The sequence below is a fragment of the Crassostrea angulata genome, chromosome 4 (genome assembly GCF_025612915.1).
Source record: "Crassostrea angulata isolate pt1a10 chromosome 4, ASM2561291v2, whole genome shotgun sequence".
Taxonomy (NCBI): Eukaryota; Metazoa; Mollusca; class Bivalvia; order Ostreida; family Ostreidae; genus Magallana; species Magallana angulata.
The window spans coordinates 36,539,191-36,565,680 of NC_069114.1; the positions used below are offsets into that span (position 1 = coordinate 36,539,191).

Consider the following 26,490-nt stretch of genomic DNA (forward strand, 5'->3'; position numbering starts at 1 on the left):
ATGTAGTTCAATGTACCTGCAAACAAATATTATATTTATTATATCACAATACACTAGCTGAAGAAGTAAGGTTTGAGAGCTTTGCTTCTGACTAAATTTACAAGCAAAATCATTTATATCTAATCAGATTTTGAATTTCTAATGTTTTGAGACATTAAGATAAACTTTGAGATAACGAATACTGTAAACAGGGTTATTTTCACCATGCGTTATTTTCGCCCTTCTTTTCTTGCAAATGGTTTTGCCCCATCTTGAATTCGCCTAGACAAAGTTGTGTTTACAGAGATATAATTTAAGACATTGAAATTTGTCCAGTCTTAAATTTGCCCACTGACAACGAGGGTAAAAGGGGCAAAAATAAAACGGGGGCAAATAATTCCCTGTATACAGTATTAAATTAACCAAGGAAATGGTCGTCTTTGTAAACCATGTTGTCTTGTCTGTAGTAAATGGTGTTGAGTGTTGTAAACTAACAATGCAACCAATTATTTTGTTGTAGTGGCCAGCAGTTTAACAATAACGTTTTGGGAAAAGCTTATGTAAATACCATCTGTACGTTTAGTTCCTCTGGTGGTGTTTCGTCCGATCCGGTAGTAATTTGTTTTACACGATTCAAAACTATCCACACTAATCTCCTCTTCGACAATCCAAAAATTTTAAATTTCAGCTAGCATGTTCTAGAAAATTAAAACCTGTCATATTAGACATAACTTCACTTTTTATATTTTCATCCCAAAACTTGGAGAAATCTGTGTTAATATCAACTTTGCATTTACTTGATCATGCAAAGTTATATGATATATCAATGCATGTATGATTCAAATATATACACTGATGAATCTGCATGAATGATTGGTGGATATTTTACATTTTGAACTTTAATAAGATATTCTAATTGAAAAGAAATGGCATGAAATGTTTGATGAATTTTGCAGTGGATTTGCTTATTGCTCAATGCACTTGGCAATGCATTTACTGGCATCATTTTCAAGGCATGATTATACTGTATTTAATATTAGACGCATGTTATCAAAAGTCTGTGAGTATGTTACATTGTACAGCAAGCCAAGGCTAAATCTGTTCAGATTTAGGAATGCATTTTTGTGTGCCTATTTGTTATCAATTATAGTACATGCATATACACATTTACAGTATGTTAAACAATCACAGATTTACTGCCATAAAATATTGAAAGCATTTGATATATCTGCATATTTTGTTTTTTGATATCATTGTTTTGAAAAGATGATAAACAGATATTTGCAATTTAGATGTGAAAATATTTTCTTAGATCTGAAACTACAAGCCAAATTTAACTTCTTTTCTTCATTGTTTGTGTCTAAAAGTATATTATAAGATTGACCATTATGTATATTTCTATTTAATACTTGATATTATGCAAGATGAATAATTTGAATTTGTATGTACAAGTTTGCCATCATTTTAATGATCTGTTAAAGCAAGTACCAATACTGCAGTGTAAGCAATAATGTACCACTGTCGTTGTCTGTATCTGATGTTCACCATTTTTCTCTCTGGGACAGGATTCCAGGAACCAGCTGATTCAGGTAGCCACCACGGTGGCGCACGAGCTGGGACACAACCTGGGGATGGCCCACGACAACTACTCCTTCTGTCAGTGTCCAGACGACAAGTGTATCATGGCCCCCACTCAGGGCGGGTAAGTCATAACAAATACTGTGCATTCCTAATTAAATGCGAGGAATTAATATCCAGGTAAAATAGCAAGAAGAACATTACGTGGATTTTAAAATTTCACTTTGATTTTTTGGACAGATGTAAACTGTAATGAAACTTTGATAAAAAAAAAAATGGCATTTATGATTTTATATTCTCGTGATTTCATGCAAAACTGTTGAATCGCAGAATTAAGTACTTGAATAAAAAGAAAGAATCTACAGTACTTCCAGAACCTAACACAGAATGTTTTAAATTTGAAATATCTGTATCAGGGTTGTTTACTTCTGTAATAATTGTATGTAGAATAATTCTGAGAAAAGCACTGTCTGGTACATTTATTTAATGGAAAGGAAATATCTTTGATTTATCATAAATTAAAGATTTTAATTAGATGGGGAACACTAGAGTTTCATTTTGTATTCAAGAAGTATTTGTGAGGTCAGAATATATAGCATATTAAATATACACTTGTATAAAATTTAAAAAAAAAAATGAAATGAATAATTGACATTATTTCAGCATTGCCCCTCCCACAAAATGGTCAACATGTTCAAAGATATCTTTGGCTGAGAACTTTGAGATAGGGATGGATTACTGTCTACGAAACAAGCCAGAGAAGTTGTACGATGGTCCGGTCTGTGGGAACGGGTTTGTGGAGATAGGGGAGGAGTGTGACTGTGGGCTGCCAGAGGTGAGTACATACCTACCTGTATACAGTACACACCTACCTGTGTACAGTACATACCTACCTGTATACAGTACACACCTACCTGTATACAGTACACACCTACCTGTGTACAGTACATACCTACCTGTATACAGTACACACCTACCTGTATACAGTACACACTTACCTGTAGACAGTACATACCTACCTGTGTACAGTACATACCTACCTGTATACAGTACACACCTACCTCTCTACAGTACATACCTACCTGTGTACAGTACACACCTACCTGTATACAGTACACACTTACCTGTATACAGTACACACCTACCTGTGTACAGTACACACCTACCTGTGTACAGTACACACCTGCCTGTATACAGTACACACCTACCTGTATACAGTACACACTTACCTGTATACAGTACACACCTACCTGTGTACAGTACACACCTACCTGTGTACAGTACATACCTAGCTGTATACAGTACATACCTACCTGTGTACAGTACACACCTATCTGTGTAAAGTACACCCTTACCTGTGTACTGTATACAATACACACCTACCTGTATACAGTACATACCTACCTGTATACAGTACATACCTACCTGTGTACAGTACACACCTACCTGTATACAGTACATACCTACCTGTATACAGTACATACCTACCTGTATACAGTACACACCTACCTGTGTACAGTACATACCTAGCTGTATACAGTATTCACCTACCTGTATACAGTACACACCTACCTGTGTAATTCAGGCTTGGGGCGAATTACATTGTAAAGTAATGCTTTACATGACCATTACTTCATGAATTTGGGCATTAAATTACCATTACCATTACTTGATTTTCTTGAAGTAATGCATTACATTACCATTACATGAGTAAAGTAATGCATTACCATTACCATTACTTTGTTTTAAAAAAGTAAAGCTAATAAAGAGTTTTTGCAAATGTTTCAAATATAAAACACTCTTTTAACATATCTACAGGTTCATGTTCAGTATCAGGTTCAAATTCGATGACTATGTATACAAGAGTCATTCTTTATTTGCTCAATATATAATAATCGTGTGGCATTATGAACAACATATTACATAAGTAAAAAGATATTTATAGACATTTGGCATGATACAATATCAGATATGATATAGAGACACAAAATTCGTGCATAATAGAAAACAATTTATGGATTAATGTTGCGGTTATTAAAAAGCTAAATAGAGATATTTCCCCAGATAACACAAATCTTTATAATTTTGGACACTTAAGGTCAGACGACACGTTCCTCAATTTTAGATAACTTTTTCCAGGAATTTGTTAATGGTTTACTACTACTTTGACAAGCTTTCTTGCAAAAAATTAGGGTAACTTACCAGGCATTTCTGCAAAATACTAGAGTATGCAATTTCCTATATAATCTTGAGTTCTTGAAAATATACTTGATTTGCTGATATAAAAATAAATACATCTACAGCACAGGGAAATTCACTATATTACAACTATATATCCGCCGGGACGCGGCTTTGAACTCACGACCTCTAGAACCTATACACTTCTTGCAGTGTGTGGCCACGGTTCTAACCACTCGACCATATAAACACATAACCAAACACAAGTAAATTTTGATCATTTTTAAAATAATTATAAAATTAATATTTTTTAATGGAACTCTTTATTACGAAGAGATACAAAAAATATTCTCGAGGAACGTGTCGTCTGACCTTAATTAATTTATAGACAGAGGGTTTTGCCTAGTTATATTTCTTAATATATTTTAATCGGATTTCTTTATGCTGAGGACACTTTAAGACAAAAGATTGCTGTTGAACTTTATGATCAAAGTTTCAAAGGTTTCATCTTTTAACTGCATCCTATTAGTTTGAAAATCTTCCCAGCTATACTAAATAAACGTTCTACAGGTGCAGTGGAAGCTGGGACTGAAAGATTGTTTGACAAACTTTATCTTGGGATATATTAAGTGAAAAAATAGAAGAAATACATGAATCTTGTATTTTCTATCAGTCCAAACTAATGTACTTAATATACATGTACAACAGAGAGAGAGAGAGAGAGAGAGAGAGAGAGAGAGAGAGAGAGAGAGTATAATTATTTTCAAACGGGTTATAATATTGGAAGTGATTTTGAGTTTCATCATGGATGGACAGTGCATTCATTTTGCCCTTAAAGGTGCATGTCTGTCCCCTATTCTATTGGGATATGGCATAGGGAAGGGGATTGGGGTGTTTAGCACTTCTTATAACAATAGATTGTTTTGATACTTAGGTTATCCTTGGGGCATAGTGTGTTGTTGACACAGCTTTATTGAAGTGCAAACTAATTGGAGTAAATTGTTTAAATGATTTAAAACTCTTAAAAACAACACTCATAAAAATGTTATGAAACTGTGTTGTTAAATCTAGTAATATGAACAATTTAAAAATGAAATTTTAAAAATCTTTTTTAATACAACCAAAACATTTTTATTTCAAGAATTATTTCTGTCTTCTTTATAATAAAGTTAATCAAATTCAATTTCAGCTATTCGTTTATTCATCACATTTTTTTAAAGTGAACATGCATAAATAAGCAAGGTAATGCAAAGTAATGCCATGTAATGCCAGCATTACACTAAATTTTAGAAAGTAAGCATTACCATTACTTGTAATGCTAATTTTGTGGCATTACAATTTACTAGCATTACTTTGAAAACATGTAATGCATTGCAATGCATTACCATTACATTTAGCATTACCCTAAGCCTGCTGTGTATAGTACATACCTACCTGTATACAGTACATACCTACGTGTATACAGTACACACCTACCTGTGTATAGTAAATACCTACCTGTATACAGTACACACCTACCTGTGTACTGTGTACAATACACACCTACCTGTACAGTACATACCTACCTGAATACAGCACACACCTACCTCTCTACAGTACACACCTACCTGTATACAGTACATACCTACCTGTATACAGTACATACCTACCTGTTTACAGTACACACCTACCTGTGTACAGTACAGACCTACCTGTGTACAGTACATACCTACCTGTATACAGTACATACCTACCTGTATACAGTACATACCTACCTGTATACAGTACACACCTACCTGTGTACAGTACACACCTACCTGTATACAGTACATACCTACCTGTGTAAAGTACATACCTACCTGTATACAGTACACACCTACCTATATACAGTACATACCTACCTGTATACTGTGTACAATACACACCTATCTGTGTAAAGTACACCCTTACCTGTGTACTGTATACAATACACACCTACCTGTATACAGTACACACTTACCTGTATACAGTACACACCTACCTGTGTACAGTACACAACTACCTGTGTACAGTACATACCTACCTGTATACAGTACACACCTACCTGTGTACAGTACACACCTACCTGTATACAGTACATACCTACCTGTATACAGTACACACCTATCTGTGTAAAGTACACACCTACCTGTGTACTGTCTACAATACACACCTAACTGTATACAGTACATACCTACCTGTGTACTGTGTACAATACACACCTACCTGTATACAGTACACACCTACCTCTCTACAGTACACACCTACCTGTATACAGTACATACCTACCTGTATACTGTGTACAATACACACCTATCTGTGTAAAGTACACCCTTACCTGTGTACTGTGTACAATACACACCTACCTGTATACAGTACACACCTACCTGTGTACAGTACACACTTACCTGTATACAGTACATACCTACCTGTGTACAGTACACACCTACCTGTATACAGTACACACCTACCTCTCTACAGTACACACCTACCTGTATACAGTACATACCTACCTGTATACTGTGTACAATACACAACTATCTGTGTAAAGTACACCCTTACCTGTGTACTGTGTACAATACACACCTACCTGTATACAGTACACACCTACCTGTGTACAGTCCATACCTACCTGTGTACAGTACATACCTACCTGTGTACAGTACACACCTACCTGTATACAGTACACACCTGTATAATGGACAAAATTTATTTCTGTGAAATTTTTTTTTCTGCATCTACTGAATAAAACCATTTGCTATTTTTTGGTACCAGGACTGTAAAACGAGGTGTTGTGATGCAAGAACCTGTAGACTGACCGCAGGGGCAGTGTGTGCCACGGGGAAGTGCTGCGACACCCAGGCCTGTGTGGTAAGTGGGCCACGGATATAATCATTCTCCATTGTAGTCTTAATGAAAGTGCTATAGCTTTCACATTCTGATTTAAAGGAATGAGATTTACAGTACATTCAGCAATTTTGAGAAGCCACAGAAGCATTGCACTTTTCCTTCCATTAAAAAAAAACTTTTTTCTTTGGAGGTTAACATGAATTTATTATTTTTGATTATAGTTAAACTTTTAGTTTCATATCTCCAAGTTCTAAAGTCCACTGTATTTAAATGAAAATAATAAAAGTTTCCCTGTCCTTTATTAAGCTTAAGCCGCGAGCCACTCTGTGTCGAGGATCTTACGAGGAATGTGATCTCCCAGAGTTCTGTAACGGAGAGTCAGAGTACTGCCCAGCAGACGTGTACAGGAAAAATGGAATAGAGTGCGGGAATGGCCAGGTGGGTACTTCAGGGGAAAATGGGCGGAACAATTCCAATGTGGGGATTGGGCGGAACAGATCTTTAGGTAAAGGAAAGAGGGTGTATGAGGATTAATGATATTGCATCATAAGTCTTCAGCAGTTTGATGGAAGACTCTTTGTATTTAGATGTTGAAGCGTGTGTCTCATGTGTATGTGTGTATTTTAATCTCTACCTGTATCTACACAAAAGTATATTCAAAGATCTACTCTAAACATAAAAATTCTTTGCAGTCATATTGCTTGAATGGGAAATGTAAGACCCACACAGGACAATGCCGCCTTCTCTGGGGGCCGACGGGGAGAGTGTCTGACCCCATCTGTTTCCAGCACCTCAATGTAAATGGGTCCAGTACAGGGAATTGTGGGTACAATTTACACACTCGGCGATACACTCGGTGTGACAAAGAGTAAGCACCTTTTTAACAGTATATTTCACATATTAGATATCTAAATCAATGTGGGACTTGACCTGTAACAAAAGGGGATTATGTTATTCATTTCTGTTTTTTCCCTTTTGTAAGCTACTTTTTTTAAGATAACCAGTAGGTCCATTTTCCTGTGTTTTAGCTTTCTTGTATTTTATCATTAAATTTAGAAATAAGTTGTTATAAAGAATTTTTTTTGCAATTATTTTTACCTATATATTCAAAATTACATTTATGGTTCACGTGTTTAACAGCAATACATGTACTGGTATATGATATTTAAAAACAATGGGTCATTCAGAACTTATCTCTCACTCTTTGCTAGCAGTGATGTCATGTGTGGACTACTTCACTGTGTTCATCTGAATGAGAAGCTCATGTTTTGGAGGGAAACCCTGAGTGTTGCCCTGCCCGCCTCCTTCCTGACCAAGGGGTCAAAGACCTACATCTGTCGATCAGCCACGCTAGATGTAGGGCTTAACATGCCCGACCCGGGCCAGGTCCCTGATGGGGCCAAGTGTGGGCATGAAAAGGTAAGCCTTTCTCTGCATATTAGTTGGGCATGTGTATTTTCTGCTCTCTTCAGGTCACTGCAAACTGTCGCAAGCTGTCGGGGGTTAAACCAGCAATGTTTTTCCTATACATTTTACCATGAAATGTCAAAAAACATTTTAGAAATTAATTCAAGCATAATTTTCATGTTTTACAGATATGTTACAACCATTCATGCACATCTTTAGCCAGAATTCCAACAAAAGAGTGCCCAGACTGCAACAATAATGGGGTATTTCAGTGTTTGTTCATGCTATTTAGCTGATCAATTTTCTACTATTTGGTGTAGGGATACTTCTGTTCATAAATATAAAGCAAATCGGTCCATTACAGTGTACTAAAAGATATTTTTTGATAGATTCCATGAAAATTACCTATTCCTATCAATAATGTTGATGAAAAATATATCGCGGCTTAAGTTTATCGGTATATTCTCATTGATTTCTTGCTGCAGTTTTGAGATTGAACATTCTAAACCTTTGTCATCATTTACAGGTGTGTAATAGTATCGGTCAGTGCCACTGTAATGAAGGGTTTGGTCCTCCTTTCTGTAATGAGCCCGGGTATGGAGGAAGCATACACAGTGGACCAATCAAAATTAAAGGTAGGTCTAGTGTAATAGAAAGGTCAAGTGTAATAGAGAGGTCAAATGTAATAGAAAGGTCAAGTGTAATAGAAAGGTCAGGTGTAATAAAAAGGTCAGGTGATATAGAAAGGTCAGATGAAATAGAAAGGTTAGGTGTTACTGAAAGGTCAAGTGTATAAAAAACAATTTGCAAGGAACTATTTTTTAGGGAAACTGGAAAGTGAATTTTATAATTTGTTATTAATCCCATTTACTAACCTGTTAATCAAGGCGTAGATTTACACTTGATTAATCTACATGTTGTTAACATGCTGTAAATGATAAACAAAGCTGTGGTAACAATCAAGTGTAGAACCACTAATGGACTAGTAATGGTAAATATTGAGGGGACAGATTTATAGGTGTATTGCCTGGTGACCAAAACCACAGATACGCTAGTCAAAGTCATTCAGTAACTAAAAGAAGGAGTTGGCCATATTGCCCAAAGATACATGTATTGCCAAAAGAAAGAGCTAGAGTTTGATAGCATTAAAGCATTAAGGAATGTAATGCTTCGAAAAATTACTGTTTATCAATTGCAGGGTACTCTTTAACGTACTAGTATTCAAAATCGAGATATTAATGATTTTTTTATGCAAATATAAATGTTTGGGACCATCAACTAATTACTATTTGTATGGTGTATCTTTTAAGGATGCAGTAATTATCTACATTCCACCAACCTAATTAAATAATTAACATATTAAACTTATATAACTGGTTCAGAAATGCATCTTATTTGTTATATATGGGTAGTTATTATTTAGATAAACTAAGTGTTTCAGAGATTAATGATAATCATGTCTGTTAGTTGTCCTCCTAATGTGAGCATTGAACTTGCAATGATAACCTTATTAATTTAATAACACACAACTTATTAAATTGATTTCTAAGAATCCAGTTTGCATCCTTATACCCCTTGTTTTCCTCATTATCAGCATTTTAAACACAGATTTCCAGAATACAATGCAAATATTAACATATGTATATTGAGTATTGTGGGGGTGCTGTAAAGGTTTACCTTTTTGGGGTCAGATAATGCAAACAAATGAAACATTCTCATAGTTTTATTTTCTAATGTTTGAAGAAAAAATCCACCAAGATATAAGGAGCTTATATTACAAACTCTTTATTTTCAAATGATATTTGCCAAAATATTCCAGTACCAAAATAATTACAGTTCAACTTTGTAATCTTGAATACAAAGGATATATCAAAGTGATTTGTAAGTCCCAACCGCTTATGTTTAACAATTTTACCCCGTATATATTTCGAACACTCGAATATCTTGAAGGTTTATAACAGTCCCATCAAGTTTGAGATAACCAAGTTTGACTGTATATTGTATTATATTGTCATTTACATTGAGAAAAGTAGTTGTCTATATAATAATGAAATACATCAATTATTAAGGATTATTTCCTACAATAATGTTAATATGATAATATCACATACGGTAAGTGATCGGCACATACACTGTGAATTTGCATGTTTCTTTACAGACTCATCTGGGAGAACAACTGTGTCTTCATTGGACAATGTTGCTTGTGATATAGATTGTTTAAGTTTATCTGCTAGCACCAATAATTCTCTCTATGTGGCAATCATCTTTGCCATTGTGTTGCCAATTTCTAGTCTCTTTCTTGTGATTTGGTATTTTAAAAGGAAAAAAATAAATCAAAAAATTAAAAATGCTGTGTTTAGAAATCAAGGTTCATTTATTTAATTACTAGGGGAAATTATCCTGTAGCTCTTTTTTTTTTAAATTGTATATCTTTACAAATTTAACAGATATGGTGACAATATAGGTACTAGGCTGTTCTAGTGATGACAATGTTTTTCAGGGGGTTTTGAAATATAATTTCTTAAATTACAAACTTCTTAAGCATTTTGAACACAGAGTATCTTTAATTTAGAAAAAAAACCAAAAAATAGACTGATTTCTCCTTATATATTTTGATCTTTTTTTTCAAAAGACGTACTCTACATGTATTGAAGAATATGTATTTTAAAGCAGAACTCATTCTCAGTATCAAATTGGGCTGAGTCTTCGGTCCCTTCTAATAATTTTTAGACTGCCAATCTTAAGCAAAAGAGAAATTCTGTTTGGACAAAGAATCTTTTTATACAATTCTGCTCTCTTAGGTTGCAAAGATGTAATAAATTCATTAAAGATCAGTTTAATTTTTTCAAAATAAATTTTTCTTAATATTTAAGAACATCAATAGGGTATCATAAATATGGAAACTACAAAATAAAGGTTAGTTGAAAATTCAAACATTCTAGCATTCTTTGATTAAGCAAATTAGAAGAATAGTGACAAACCTTTCTTGAAGCTATTAGTCATGGCCTAATCTTGGCCTGTTAAACAGAGCTTTGAAACAGATTTTAATCCTATCTCTTTAATTCTATGCACCCTTACATAATAACTTTCACCAACTGGTTTTTCTTCTTGTGTCATTGATATTGCTTACGTTATGATTTGGAACTTATTAATCTGAATTCAATTCTTTTTTTATTCACTAATACAACAAAGTGGATGTGAAATGGATTCGTAAGTTTGAGATAATTAACATTGTGTATTTTTATTAGTTTGCTTTTGTAAAGTACACATATAATAATTTGCTCTCTGCTAATATACTACCGGGTATATAAGTGAGCCAACAGTTTTCATCAAATTTGCAACATATTTTGTTCCACATACAAAGTTAGTTTTTTATTTTTTGCTTTTTTTGGTGGTGGTACATGCTTTTAGTAAACTGGGTGTTCCCCTCGTTATTCAATCAGCTTAATGTTTTGTTTCACAAGTAAATGTTTGATGCTGAAACATGCTGTAATTTATACTCTGTCCTGAGATGTTTTAGCATCACTTTTTGCAGAGTATTTTCAATGAAATGAAAAAATCACAAAATTTCTGCAACAAAATTTCTCACATATTTTTTTCAAATTTAAGGACATGACTGACATAAAGTCTTTTTGGTTTTTGCATTGTAAATGAATTAAAAATTCCTGGATTATGATGTTGAAAAATTGTGCTAGGTTTCCTTAAAAGTTTCTATTATTTTCGTAATAAATCTCCATTTTTTTTAATTTCCATTGGGAATTTTTCTTTCTTGACAATATCTACAAGTAAAGAGAAGGGAAAAGTTGTTTAACCTTTTTATATTGATTCCGATTGTTTTTCAGTGATTGATTTGTGTGTTGTCTATAAGATCATCAAAAAGTGATGCAGGAATAATGAGGGACAAGATATACACAGTGTAATACTGTATAGATTGTTTATACCTTTATGTCGACTTGAGTTATTTAAAAGTCAGGGTGTACAGTACTGATATAAAAACATTGAATTTTTCAGACAATAACGACCTCCTGATTGGCTTGCTGGTGACGTTTGCGATGATCATTGTGATTGGCTGTCTTGCTTTCTTGGCCTTCTTCTACAGAGAGTCTCTCAAAAAATGGTGGATCAATCACCCGGGAGGCTTGAAATACAGGTCATTTACATATCAATGAATATTCATATGTCAAGAAATAAATGCAATGCATAATTTACTATTGTAAAATTTTGATTCACTGAATTTAAATAAGTTTGTTTTTTTGCATCTTTCAGGGTTCCATGTTTTTCATTATCATCATGGAAACGTCCAAGAAATACATCGGGAGGAACAGCTGCTCAAACGAGAACTCCAAACACACAGAGAGATATATCAACACCTGTGTTTCAAAGCACAACTGCTAGCCAAAACCAAAACAGAACCATCAAAAATGAAACCAGTCCAGAGAAAGTGGCTCTAAAGCCCCAGTCTAAATCCAAGACCCCTGCTCACAGGCCAGATCCCCCAAAGTTCTTCAAGAAAAAGGAGAAACAGGAGTCAAGTTCTGCAACCTATCAAAATGTTGCTGTTAAAATGCCCCCCAATCAGACCAGACAGCAGGAGTCTTCATTTCAAGAAGTGAAACTTAATCCTGTGCCATCTGAAACAAAAGAATCTAAATCACTCTTCTCCAAATTTTCAAGAAAACTGTCCAGAAGTGAGGAGAGCAAACCAACAGAACCAGTTAAACCCCCTTCGTTTACTCCTACACCCAAACCCATCGTCAAACCAGGAACACAGCCTATTGGCAAGCTGCCAAAATCGGCATTAAAACCTTCCGCACCTGCAGCAGCCCTTAAACCATCAGCACCTTCTGCTGCTCTAAAACCAAATGCATCTGCTGCAGCACTTAAACCAACTTCATCGTCTGCTGCACTAAAGCCCTCAGCCCCATCGGCTGCACTGAAACCCTCAGCACCTAATGTTGCTCTGAAACCTTCTTCTCCAGCTACTGCATTGAAACCTGCAGTGAGACAAAACTCTAATTCTTCTAATTCTAGTCCCTCCGTAACGAGGCAAGATTCCAATTCTTCTGGAAGTGGAGTTGCAATGCGCAAAGAACGTGTCACACGTGAAATTTCTAACCCTGTGCTTATTAGCACAACAGACAGACGATCTCAAGCTTTTGTGCATGAGATCAAAGATGGTCAGTTGGTTCCACCTGTTCCGGCTCATGTGAACCGCAGCAGTTCTAGTAGTAGCAGCAGTGGTCATTCACCCTCCAGACCAAAATCTATGCCACTGCAGGCTCAAAAATTAGCATTCCTTGGGGACCAAAACCAAAGAGCTGCAGAGGAGCCTCCCAGAACATCCCCCCAAAGGCCACCTCCCAGCTATGAAAGTTATCTTAAATCCGCAGGTCAACCAGAGAAAAAGTCTGGACCACCAATTAGATTTGAGTCTGGATTAAGTAACTCTTCTGCTTCAGATGATGTGAATTTCCCATTAGCTAAAAATAGAAATCCCATTCCTAAATTTGGAAGCAATTCAAAGGAAGGAGCTTCTGGAAAGCCCCTGTTACCTAAAGTGAAATCCGCAGGTTATGTAACGGATCAACCGGATTCCAATGGCAGGAAAGTGAAACCATCCAGGTCACCACCTAAACCAGGAAAGAAGCTACCAAAGAAGCCAGCACAGGCAAGCTCATCCCTAGAGAAAACAGACTCTTTCGAAAAGGTGCAAGAAGCACCAGGCGTATCCCATATAAAAGCAATGTTTGATTCCATGGACGTTGGCAAGAAATCAATGTTTGGTTCCGATAATTCTCTTGGACAGGCAGGAATTAAATCTCCCCCTGTGACCGGTGAAACAAGACCCAAGCCCTCACCAAAGCCTGGGTCTGGTTCAAAGTTTAGGAGTGTAAATGTTTGAAAAATCGAGAGATCATTTTGTGATAAAAAGTTAAAAGTGATAGGGTGCCATTAACATGTATATAAATATATTATATACATGTACCATACATAGTTAATGTTAGAATATGTTTATAGAAAGTAGGCAGATATTCAAGAAAATATTTGTGTAGTTTGCATATTTTTATTAGTACATTAATTTACCTACTATAAAGTTAGAGATCAATAGAAACTTGAATATTAAGTGATATACTCATGAATTCAGACATATGAATTATTTTTTTTAAATGCTTTTAAAAACACTTATGGACTTTGTACAAGATGCTCATATTTTTGCCCATTATTATTAAGTAGATGTATTTACTTTCCAAACAATACTCATTTTTTTTTTAATGGAATTTAATTTTTTTTTCATTACACAGGTGCTTTAAACCAATTTGCAATAAATACCTCACTGATAAAAATGACAGGATTTTGAAGACACAAGGTTCACGCCAATCTTCTCTGCTGGTCAGATGCAATTTTTTTTTTTTTGCTTTGCTTTAAACCTTTGTCTTAATTTTTAAATTAAAAAAATATTAGCTTCCCTCCCCTTCTTCCCTCTCTGTTTTGTTTTTGTATTTAAGTTACTGATTTAATAAAACTCACACATGTAATGATAATATTGAATAGAATTACACATTTATATTTATGTATCCCTCCATATTGAATATATAATTATTATTATATATACATATGTATTTGCACTCAATGTGATATGATTTAATAGTTTTATCCTATATCACTCTTACCCATTCCTTTTTGAGAGATTATTATATCCTAGCTGTGAGATTTTATGTTATATATCTGTGAGAAGTCAACATAATTACCTGGTATTCTCATTCTATGAGTGTCTGTGGAGAGAGAGAGAGAGAGAGAGAGAGAGAGAGCTAGATCATCCACATGACCATGTGCCTTTTGTTTCAGAAACTCCCCGATTTTGTCTATCATTGACATGATAGACAATATGGTTATTTCGTACAGATAAAAAGTTGATCTAGAAAACAACTGAAACTTTTGAGCAGATGTACTGTACTTTTTTATCATTATTTTTTTTACATAGGGTGTATGATATTCTTGCCATATTGGTTTATATTAAAGATAATGGTGATATTTATCTTGATTCAATTCTTACTTTTTTTTTATACATGTATATATGATAAATGCTTTTAGTTGAATCTTGTTTGGCACCTAGTACAGCAAAATTAGAATTAGCTGGCAGCAATATCACGCCTAATGGCCTTGATTCAGATTACATGAATCTATTTATTTGTCAGGCATGTAAAATTGTCAATGCTGAGGTTTCATTAAAAATTTGTTGATATCAATTTTCATACATTTAAATATTACAATTCTTAATTTCAAAGATCTGTAATATTTTGGACAATAGACTTGCCAAACAAATTGTTGTCAGGTTTTGATTTCAATGTAGATTTAAATTTTTGGATCAAGTTATGAAATCCCAGAAAATTGATGCTTAAGAAATCATGTTGAAATCACATATAATTAAAATTCCTCCCATTTTCTGTCCAACTGTTTATTTGAAATTGGTACACATACTCAAAATACATCACATTTATAAGCCATTCAGTGTCTCAGTTATGACAATGAATTGACAAATTGTTCACAAATGAAACTTTTATCTTTGTTTGTAAGACATAAATTATTCATTGTACATGTAACGTCACAGATGATGCTCATTTTACGTGTATCTTTTATAAAGGATGCAAAACTTGTCAATGTCTATCATTCCAGTGTTCTGTGTCTTGATTTTCTTGCTTTCTTATATTTTTTTTTCTCTGTTGTTTTTGGTTTTATTTTTGTTTTGTTTGGTAAAGAATTTTGAGAATTTCTGCCTATATTATCACAGTTTTGTTAGCAAATTTAAAACAGCCTTTGCCATATGATGCTTTACCATCTGATTAATATAGAAACATACAACATGTTCTCCTATCTTGCAATACACTGATTAACTCATTTATGAAATGCTTAAGTTGAACTTCTTTGAAAATTTTACAATTTTGAGTTGCAATATTCAGACAATGTTCTTATTTCTGTTAATTATTTCAATCAGGTATTTTACAATATACCTTTGAAATTGTCAAAGAAATAGTAAACATGTTTTGTTGATTTTTTTTCCTTATGTTTAAATTTTAACAATGCATAGAATTATGTTGATGAAGAATAAATATTACTGAAAAAATTAAGAATTGTTTCTTAGATGGTTTTTTATGTCAAAATGTACTACATGTACATGCATGTATCTATATCCTGTGCAGTTATATGTTATTTTTACGGTATATAACATTAACAAGTTATTGTCCCTTCTTTTGGGTAATTTTAAATAGATAGTGTGGAAATCTGCTGATTGTACGTGTACTTTTAATATTTAGCAATCTGAAAAAAGCAAGGGACTATTTATATAAATGAATATCATCCTAATTTTATTCTTAGTATAAGTCAAAAAAAGTTATGTTCTTTAGATATAAAAAAATAAAACCGTTTCTGCCAACGCATCCAGCTCATTCAATTTGAACAATTCAAAACTTTACTATCGAATCAAGGAGACAGTTACCGTAACATGTCCAAAAGGAAACGCGCAGTGATTTACAGTGTGATAAGTTATATAAGAAAATCAACAGTCTACTCATTACTTCAGGGGGAGAAGTAATAAAGGACATGCCATCAATTCATATAAACAATAACATGCATACTTACGTGGTTTTTGTGGTTATGAAGACAGCGAGCATTGCACTGAGTTGCATTGAGTTGTATGGATCATTGCCACCTTTTATTACCCTACATGTATGAACCACCAAAGAAAAACATTCGATTGTTTATATTTAAATGACTCTATTTAGTGGTGGTCCTAAGGGTAATTTTTCTTTTTCAGGGAGGAGGGGGAGGACAGGTCTTTTTCGATAATTTTACAATGTGGTTTAAATAAATTGGAGAATTTTTCAAAGGGAGCGGGAGGATTAACATCCCTCCCCCTAGGTAAGTGCATGTAGAAGTATTATTATTACCGTCTATTAGTATTCGTTATATAGAAGAACGACCGATCTCCTCGGTTAGATGTTGCTAATCTGATTCAAAATCAATCTAGCCAAGTTTCAATCGATCACAAAATGATACATGCATTGTAAACCTGAACAGTAGGCTATAAAATAAGACACTGTTCGAGAATTTAACACAGGCGCTTGATTCTGTATAAAAGTTCACCCTATAATATACTTTTAGATTAGATCAGAAATTAGAAATTTGGAAATAAAAAATTATCTATATTTTGCTCTTGTTTGCACTCTGGTCAATTTTACAAGATACCGGTATAAACAGAGTAATTTCATTTTCTGCAAATGACTTTGGCCGTTTTAAATGTAAAGTAGGATCACATCTTTAGCGTGCCTACAACATGTTCAAATAATTAAAGGGCCTTTGGGTCATATTGCTAACCTGGGTAACTGCTATCCAAAGCATTTTCACAGTATCCCAGCTAGTATTTCTGATGATATTTTTTTTCAAGTCGCGTTGTTCTCAAATTACATGGCCAAACATGACCAAAGTCGTAACTTTGCAAACGGAATGCGCTCTCTCTCTCTCTCTCTCTCTCTCTCTCTCTCTCTCTCTCTCTCTCTCTCTCTCTCTCTCTCTTCAGCGCAATGGATACTCACCGCATACTCACCCGACAGTGGGTATGGTGGTCTTTAACTCGGATTTTTACTTGAATTTTACAAGCACTCCTGCTTTCTCTCACATCAATGGCTCTATCACACTAACATCCGTTCCAAAAATTATTAATATAATTTGTAGAACATGTTTATCAATCATGAAATAAACAAAGTTAAGTCTTAGTCTCTCTCTCTCTCTCTCTCTCTCTCTCTCTCTCTCTCTCTCTCTCTCCCACTCTCTCTCTCTCTCTCCCCTTTTTTTCTCTCTTTCCTTTTTTATATAATTGAAAGTTGTCTCGTTTTAAATAACCAAATCTGATCAAAAATGAAATTGATATGTGTATGTTTTTAATAATCGGTTCATCTTCTATTAAAACATAACTTTTATTCTTGAAATAACCAAGAATATTGATTTGAATGGCCAAAGGTACTTTATTGAATTGAAAAAAGAAATGCCTTCAGAATGTCACCACAGTCATGGAACCGATGTTCAATTGTTTACTGGTCTTCATGAATCTGGAATATTTTCAAGAAAATAATAATAAAGCACAAGACCTGAAACGTTAGATAAGATCAGAGACGTAAATAGTGTTATACATGTAAATATGTCTCTGATTAGACCAGATGCCAATTACATTGGACTCGTTATACACCCTTTCATATCAATTTCGTTTTGGTATTTATTAAACCCGATCGTAAAAAAAAGTTCAATGTTTTCCCGAATTCTCTCCCTTTCTACTTTGATGACATCCACATACTTAGACGACTGATAAACTTGAAAGAACTTAAAAATTACATGCTAAAATGGATGAACCTATGGAGGCAGAAGCAGACTCTACCCAGCCTGACTTAGCAGCGGACGATGGGGACCAAAGAGTTAAACATCACCCACTCCTGCGCCCAGGAAGCATGGGTTTGTATTTGGAACAGGCCAGTGTTGTTCCAGTATTTTAGGATATTGTTTAAGCAATGCACAGTATGCAGCTAATAATTACACGCTCTTTGATATTTGTTTAATAGACGGATGTCTATTGTTACAGTAATTATGTACAAGATTCATAGTAAATAAGTTATACTGAAGAAAATAAAATGTCCAGAATTTATAGAAAGAGAAAGTACAGATGCAGGTTCATTTGGGCTGCATTCAAGATCATAGCGACTATACTCATATACCTATGTCGTATACGTGTTGAACAGATTTTAAGATTTGTGAATTTAATTAATACATGTACTTGTTATTCAAATATTTGATACCAGATAATGTACAGATGTCTTCAAATTACTTTAATTCATTTGAAATTTATATAAATTACCCTCATCAACCATGTAAAGTGAATTTGTGTGGTTTGTTTGCATATAAAAAATGTTGACTATTGATGTACACATAAATTAAACAACTTCATTTGTGGAGGTCGGGTGAGCATGACTGATAGAAAGTCTGAGGCAAGAAATTTTATGATATTACTATCAAAATTAATGTTTGAAGAATTTTTTTGGTATAAAGTATATGGAAGTTTTAATCAGTAGTCGAAACCAGCGTGAGTTTTTGTGCACCATTAATTGCAAGTGTTTATATATAAGAAACTAGCTCCTTGTCATGTCAATCCACATGAGCTACATGAGATCAGCAGTTAATGCCATTTTAACCTCCCATCTCGCTAGTTCCAAAGCCGAGAGAAATGTATAAAAACTGGTCAAAACAATTTTTTTGCAAGTTATTTTATTGTTCTATTTTTGTTGACAGTGATGATGACAATAACCATTGAGGATTATGAGACACAGTACTGGCCGAAACTAGAGGGAGCCATAGACCAACTGTTGAGCATGACCCCTGGCCAATACATACCCATCTCCTATGAACAAATGTATAGGTTTGTATCAATCTCATTTCATCAGAAACCATTTAATGCCATGGACACGTAACATTGGTATATGCAGTTTTCATTTAATTAAATGTCTGAGCATCAATTTTGAAATTAGGTTTCCATGGAGAAAACACTCAGATTCTAATTATTTAATTTTAATGATTAGAACTTTTGCTCTATACTTATGATTTATTGTCTATTAATATAAAGCAAAATGATATAATGACAGCCTAATGATATTCACTGTTTTATGAATCCATTCAATACCTAGAATTACATGTGTGAAAGTTTATACCCAAGTTTATATACATGTACTTCAGTCCATAGTGTTATTAAATTTAGTGTGCTGATAATAAACCTCAATATATATCTGAATTTGCTGTGAAACATTTTTTTAAATCCTCTTTAACAGCCAATGAATGTGATAGTCCTGATCGATTTGAATGTTATTTTACAGCTGCGTTTACAAATGTGTCTGCAAGCAGTTCTCAGAAAAACTCTACGCAGATCTGATGAAGCATATGGCTCGGCATCTGGAGATTTTGAATGAACAACTCAAGTCGCTGGTAAGGAAAAATTAGACTGTGTCTGAATTATAATACAATAAAACAGGGTTACAGGGAACAATCAACACAATTAGAAGAGTTTTTGATTACAGGAGTTTTATTTCCATAAGTTTTAAAACATTTCAGTTTTGATTTTATTGAGTATATTAACAAGTAATATTGATAAATAATTGAAGTTGTTCATCCCTGGCATTTAACTATAAGCATGTTGAAATGTCTTCAAATTGAAGTAATATGGGTGGTCGAATTGGCTGGACAGACTTTGATAGCTAAGTGTGGTCTCTGAGTGGTCTCAGGGTTCAATTCTCTTACTAGCTACATGCACATTTTTTTCCTCTAGCTACACGCTCAGCTGTATGATTTTATTTTCACTGGTAATTACGATGAGATGAAACATTGCATGCTCTTTGTAACTGAAACTGAAAATTTGAAAACTTGTTCGAAATATTTATTCTCTTTGTTTAATCTCCTTTGCACATTTTTTTTTCTTTTTAGAGACAGAGTGAAGATCCAAAGTCTTTCATAGAAAAGTTCTCCTTTATTTTAAACCAGTATTTACAAGCCTTAGGTGGCATTGTCCCAATTTTTAACTATATGGTAAGTACAGGTACCCATAAGTAGAAGTATTGGATTGTCAGACCAGTATTATGTTTTTATTCAAGAAATTTCAAATGACAGGACTCTGTAAAGCAACACACGGTCACTTGTTAACAAAGGAACTTGGACATATGTTATAAATGTTTTTATATTGACAAATAGACAATTATTGAAATAATGGGTTGAAATTGATAGATTTATTACAGTACATGTACATGTATCTGATTAACATTTTCCACTAGCATTCATAGAAAGTGATTTTCAAAGTTACATTTCAATCTGCCCTTACAAATTTCATTGCATAACATTTCTTTCTTAAATGGTAACATTATTTTTTACAGAATAGGTTTTATGTTGAAACAAAACTGAAAACAGATTTAAATGAAGAGCTGAAGAAATTGTTTCAACAACACGTATTAGATCAACATATAGAATTTATTTTATGTAAGTCACAGATTTTCTTTGAATAGTATTTTAAATTTTGATACTTAAAATTGATACCGTTAAAAGTTTGAAATTTTGATGTTGATGAAACCACTCTCGAGTAAAATTACTGGTAGAAATTGCATTCTGAATATAACCATAGTAGTATTCTTAAGAATAGGGATCATCTAAATAACGTTGTAAAATTTAAAAAATCATATTATATTAGAGGTAAGTCTGTAAAGTATGTCTATATTAAAAGATATTTAAACTACACTTTATGTGCCGTAAATGGTTTTTAGATGAAACTTGATCTTTCAGAATGCCCCATTTTTATAAGTACGGTATACTGTTCAGCTATAAAGATATTTCTGACTTCTTGATTTGCAGCATTACTGGAAGAGGCCAACTCCAAACCATTCACCATTTCCCCGCCCACTATGGCTAACACTGTCAAGAACATACACTCTGTAAATACAGGTAAGGACCGTTATAGTGAAGGGAAGAATTCTCTTTGAACTGAATGTAAGATAGCTGCGAAAGTAGCCTTTACCCTGATTTTTTACAGAAGATAGAAAAATGGATCCCAAAATACACTATTGTTTAAAAAAATATATAAACGATAGATGATTCATAGTATTCATGAAAATAATGATGTGTTGTATGTTTTATGATTAAAATTTAAGAATTAAAAAAACTTCATGATTTTAAAATACAGATCACAATTGATTAACTTTTTCCTCCTTTGTTTTCAGACTATGCAAAGATGAAACCCAGTCTTTTTTCCCGTTATCTTCCAACTGTTCTTCCTTCCACCTCTGTTCATGACTTGGAGCAATACATTGCGGAGACAAGGCAAATGCAGGAAGATATGAAAATGATACCAGAATTCAGGGGGTATGATATACATGACACGAAAAAAACATACCATCAATCAAAACAGGAATCTTTTGTATTTTTCATTGATAGAAGAAAGTTATACCTGGTAAACTTGGATCTTCCAAATTCCCTTTGAGAACCCTGTATTATTAAACCATTTATATGTATTATTTTTCTCGAGTTGGGTACATGTATTGCTGTTGGCCCAAAATATTTCCTCTCTGTTTCCTCTATATTTAAAGACAGATGAAAAATTTATCCATCATGACTTTGCCTCTTCTGAGGTAAAAAGGTCCGGCTTTAGTTTGGCTTTATGTAAACTTAAACATGACTGATCAGGTTTTGCCATAAAAATGTTACTGGTAATTAAAATTTTTCTGAATTATCTAGACTGAACACTTTTACTGGTGAATTTTTGTTTCAAATGTAAGGTACAGCATATTCACTTCAGATGTTTATTTCACTGTTGAATCATAAGAATAAAAGCATGTCTCTTCGGTGAATCACCGCTAAATACGTAACTGATTTAAGTCAAAACCAGAAGTAATCGTAAAAAGTAAACTGGACTATAACATGTCATACTATTATCACGGTAGACAGTACTTGGATGGATTTTGTTATATTCAAGCTACACAGCAGCTTTTTTAGCTCAAAATCAGAGAAAAACCCGCAGTGGTTGTTGAAATTTGCTTGTAATGATTCAGAAGTTTGGGGGAGGGGGGTATTGGGAAGACAAATACGATTGTGGGAGAAATTTGTCTCCCGCGCGGGAGATAGGTTGCATGCGGGAGACAGTGATATATATATTTTGTGTTTGTGCTGTGTACATGCTTCATGTACCTGTACATGTACATTACAAGAATCATGACTACACATTTGTTATCCTTTTGAAATCATTTTGCCCAATCAAAATATAGAGCTGTTTTTATTATCAGTTGAATTCAATTGAATTTGTTTATTTTCAGTTTACTTTCTTAATTATGACCTTAATTCTTTCGCTTCTTGTAGGTGCGACTTCAAAAGGAAAAGAGTAGAGGATGATGTGCCCGTGAAATGAATGGAATAGCACATGATGGTACTCAGAATTACTGTTCTTCCTGCATTATACCTTAGATCAATGTGTGTTGGGGGGGGGGGGGGGGTTAGAGCTGTCTGAACTGTATGTAAATTGTATATTTGGATTAATACTACCGGTATAACAATTTAGTTTTGAAAAATGAACTGGTTTAATTTATGATGAGATAGCAACATAAACTGTATTATGTTGAATTAAGGATGTTTAATGATGGAGAGTAATTGATCTGGGATAACACAATTGAGAGATTGGAAAAGTGATAGCGAAGGCTGTTACGTAGTTTATTTTTAACAGGATTCCTGATCATTAATAGCAGCATGGGGATTTTTTTTTCCTCAGACTAACTTCCAGAGTAACATTTTTGTAACTTTCTTTTTATTCTTTTTTTCAGCTTTGAGCTTATAAGAAGACTGTGATACTTTACTGAAAGCCATTGCTGTTGGGTTGGAATCTTTTATTCTGTTGCTATGGTGATCATTAATTTGGTAACCATGGTGATCACTTCCTCTTATCCCCTGTGATCTGTGGTGTGTGTCATACACTAGATTTTCTCTTGGGTATGTTTCTGTATGACCAGTATTACCTGTTTGAGCTGGATTTTCTATACCAAACTGACTCGAAGTGCTTAATATGGCTTACCACTACAGCTTGTCGAAAAGTAAAATTCACCATGTGATTTTGTACACAAAACTCTGAGGACACAACACAGACTGATGAGGACCTGCTTGTGCATTCTTTGTCATGTCAGTGAACTGGTCTTTTATTTGACATGTATTGGAACTGATATAACCTGGTATATACATGTACATGTATATATTAGAGATCTGGATAAAATTAACGTAATATAATCTTCAAGTAGTGTGGTGTTTGAAAGTGTCTGTGATCCACTGGAACTAAATGCCTCGTTTCAAATTCATTACCTCCTTTATAGGCATCAGACATTTTTATGGATTTAATAGAAAACAACTGTTTCAAGAATTCATAAATTTGTGGGCAATAATGGTTCTTCTCATTAAAATTGGTCTCGCATTTCTTGCTTCCATGAACTTTTGATTTCAACTCAACAAGGAAATTCATGAAAACTTATAATTTATAACCAAGGAATGATAATAAAACCAGATTATGTTAGAAATTAAGTTAATGACACAAAAAGTCTTACTGATTCTGTTGTTTTAGAATACTGTAATATTTTTACTGTTCTTTTCATGAAATGATGATGAAATGATAATGATTATGAGTACTTGTATTTATGTCATTAGATAAGCAACATTGAACATTTTATAAGTACCGACTACTGGTAACACATGCAATGATAGCATGACACATCAAAATGGAGAAACTGATGGTAAATGCTTGAATAGTCATGGATATATCTTATGTACAATCTAAGATTAAGACATTGTGATGTTTATTTTGAATGCATTTACAGTATAATTGAGCCTAGTGTGTTTGTTGAATATGGTAAAATTCAGTATTTTTCCGAATATCCAAAACATATAAAATATTAAAAACAAGTAGAATCTTTTTCCTACTAAAGATACCTGCACAAGAAATGACTGAATTTGTAATTGCCTTGTTCACTGTTGTTGTGTTTGATTTTGAACAGCAACACAGCTGGCTGGGTGTCACTGATGATGTAAGATGACTTTATGCACAACTTGTACTGCTATCTATTGTTGTCTTCGGTAATACAGTGTATGCTTACAGTTCATGTTGAACACAAATGTTTTAAAGACCATGTTTAACACAAATGATTTTCTGCATTGGTATTTTAGCTTAGCTCTGACTTGTAATTACATGTATTTCACTGGCATTAATGCTATTGTGTATGAAATTTAAATTGGGGAAGGGGGGGGGGGGGTATTTTTCCATTGTTATGAATGCATACATGTTATTTGATGATAAAAAGTTCAGCGAAATTGTTTCTGTTTTATTCTACAACAGTAGATCTATCCACAAGACCGAATGATCTGAACATTTTAGTATGTATTGTCAGCAATTGAAGTACGTAGCATCGGATGGGGGGGGGGACTTTTTCTCACAGGAAACATTTTATTTTAAATTTACATGTAAAAAAAGTAAATTAACATGGAGTTGCCCCCTAACACCCCCCCCCCCCATTTTTAGCCGGGTTTTCCAACGGAAAAATCCGGTTATTAAAATGGTGAGAATGGCGGGCGGGCGGGAGGCTGCCAAAAGGGTACCCTCATTGTACGGATAACTCCTCCTACAGTTTTCAAGATAGGAAGTTGTTCTTTTGCAGATCAATTGTACATATATCAGATGTATGCATATTGCTAGGATTTTGATTTCCGATAATTTATCGAAAAAATACCAGCTTTTGAACTTTAATAGTCATTTTTTGGCAAAATATTGCATATAGGGAACCCTCATTGTACGGATAACTCCTCCTATAGTTCTCAAGATAAGAAGTTGTTCTTTTGCAGATCAATTGTACATATATCAGAGGTGTGCATATTGCTAGGATTTTGATTTCCGATAATTTATCGAAAAGATACCAGCTTTTGAACTTAGTCATTTTTTGGAAAAATGTTGCATATAGGGTACCCTCATTGTACGGATAACTCCTCCTCCAGTTCTCAAGATAGGAAGTTGTTCTTTTGCAGATCAATTGTACATATATCAGAGGTGTGCATATTGCTAGGATTTTGATTTCTGATAATTTATCGAAAAAATACCAGCTTTTGAACTTAGTCATTTTTTGGCAAAATATTGCATATAGGGTACCCTCATTGTACGGATAACTCCTCCTACAGTTCTCAAGATAGGAAGTTGTTCTTTTGCAGATCAATTGTACATATATCAGAGGTGTGCATAGTGCTAGGATTTTGATTTCCGATAATTTATGAAAAAAATACTAGCTTTTGAACTTAGTCATTTTTTGGCAAAATGTTGCATATACATGTAGGGTACTCCATTTCACTGGATAAGGGTTGACATGGATTATGGATACAGTTTACATAAAAGAAAACCCGGTTTGCTGTCACATTGACAGCTTTTCACTTGTTGTAAAATAAAATTGAAAGGGAGAAAATTAACTGATATTGATGTTATGTGAAGTTATATATACACTATGCTCTGCCACCCCCCCCCCCCCCCCCCCCCCCCCCACACACACACACACACACACACACGTTCCCCGGCGGATTTATATTTTCATGATTTTGAAAATGAGAGGGTTGTTTTTTTTTTTATTGTTTGTCAAGATTTTTTGGATGAGTTTGCCACCACCCCCCCTTTCCAAAAACAATGCTACGTGCTTGTATGTAATGTGTCCGAGACTACTGTAGTCACGTAAGCGAAGGGAAAAGGATGTAAGACTTGCTGTGGTGGAAATTTTAGTGCCAATCACAATTTCACTGAATTATAATTATCACCATGCTTTCAGCTTTACTTGAGGAACTTGTTTTTAATTAAAATTACCTGCAAAGTACATGTATGAGGTACATTTTATCGCAGAAACAAACGTCTGTAACAAATATCTTGAA

General features: G+C 34.0%; 2 protein-coding genes across 5 annotated transcripts in view; both read left to right on the forward strand.

The window, feature by feature from the left end:
- Positions 1 to 16,118, forward strand: part of LOC128180050 (disintegrin and metalloproteinase domain-containing protein 12-like) — a 35,799-nt gene extending 19,681 nt beyond the window's left edge. Inside the window, exons 11-22 of one of the 4 annotated variants that reach the window (XM_052847843.1) lie at positions 500 to 590; positions 1,545 to 1,681; positions 2,221 to 2,392; positions 6,508 to 6,603; positions 6,889 to 7,020; positions 7,275 to 7,450; positions 7,794 to 8,001; positions 8,178 to 8,252; positions 8,516 to 8,624; positions 11,182 to 11,199; positions 12,001 to 12,139; positions 12,256 to 16,118. In XM_052847843.1, the coding sequence (XP_052703803.1) occupies positions 500 to 590; positions 1,545 to 1,681; positions 2,221 to 2,392; positions 6,508 to 6,603; positions 6,889 to 7,020; positions 7,275 to 7,450; positions 7,794 to 8,001; positions 8,178 to 8,252; positions 8,516 to 8,624; positions 11,182 to 11,199; positions 12,001 to 12,139; positions 12,256 to 13,891 (2,989 nt within the window). In that variant the 3' untranslated portion in view covers positions 13,892 to 16,118. The remainder of the gene's footprint in view (positions 1 to 499; positions 591 to 1,544; positions 1,682 to 2,220; positions 2,393 to 6,507; positions 6,604 to 6,888; positions 7,021 to 7,274; positions 7,451 to 7,793; positions 8,002 to 8,177; positions 8,253 to 8,515; positions 8,625 to 11,181; positions 11,200 to 12,000; positions 12,140 to 12,255) is intronic. The other 3 variants (XM_052847844.1, XM_052847845.1, XM_052847846.1) reach the window with 3 other exon arrangements.
- A 2,162-nt stretch (positions 16,119 to 18,280) lies between these two features.
- LOC128181974 (CDK2-associated and cullin domain-containing protein 1-like) lies at positions 18,281 to 24,851 on the forward strand. Its single transcript, XM_052850558.1, has 9 exons — positions 18,281 to 18,489; positions 19,321 to 19,447; positions 19,899 to 20,007; positions 20,503 to 20,604; positions 20,946 to 21,048; positions 21,418 to 21,507; positions 21,783 to 21,924; positions 22,915 to 22,981; positions 23,373 to 24,851. Exons 1-8 carry the CDS (start codon positions 18,381 to 18,383, stop codon positions 22,961 to 22,963), a joined length of 831 nt encoding a protein of 276 aa, XP_052706518.1. The 5' UTR covers positions 18,281 to 18,380; the 3' UTR covers positions 22,964 to 22,981; positions 23,373 to 24,851.
- The last annotated feature ends 1,639 nt before the right edge of the window (positions 24,852 to 26,490 follow it).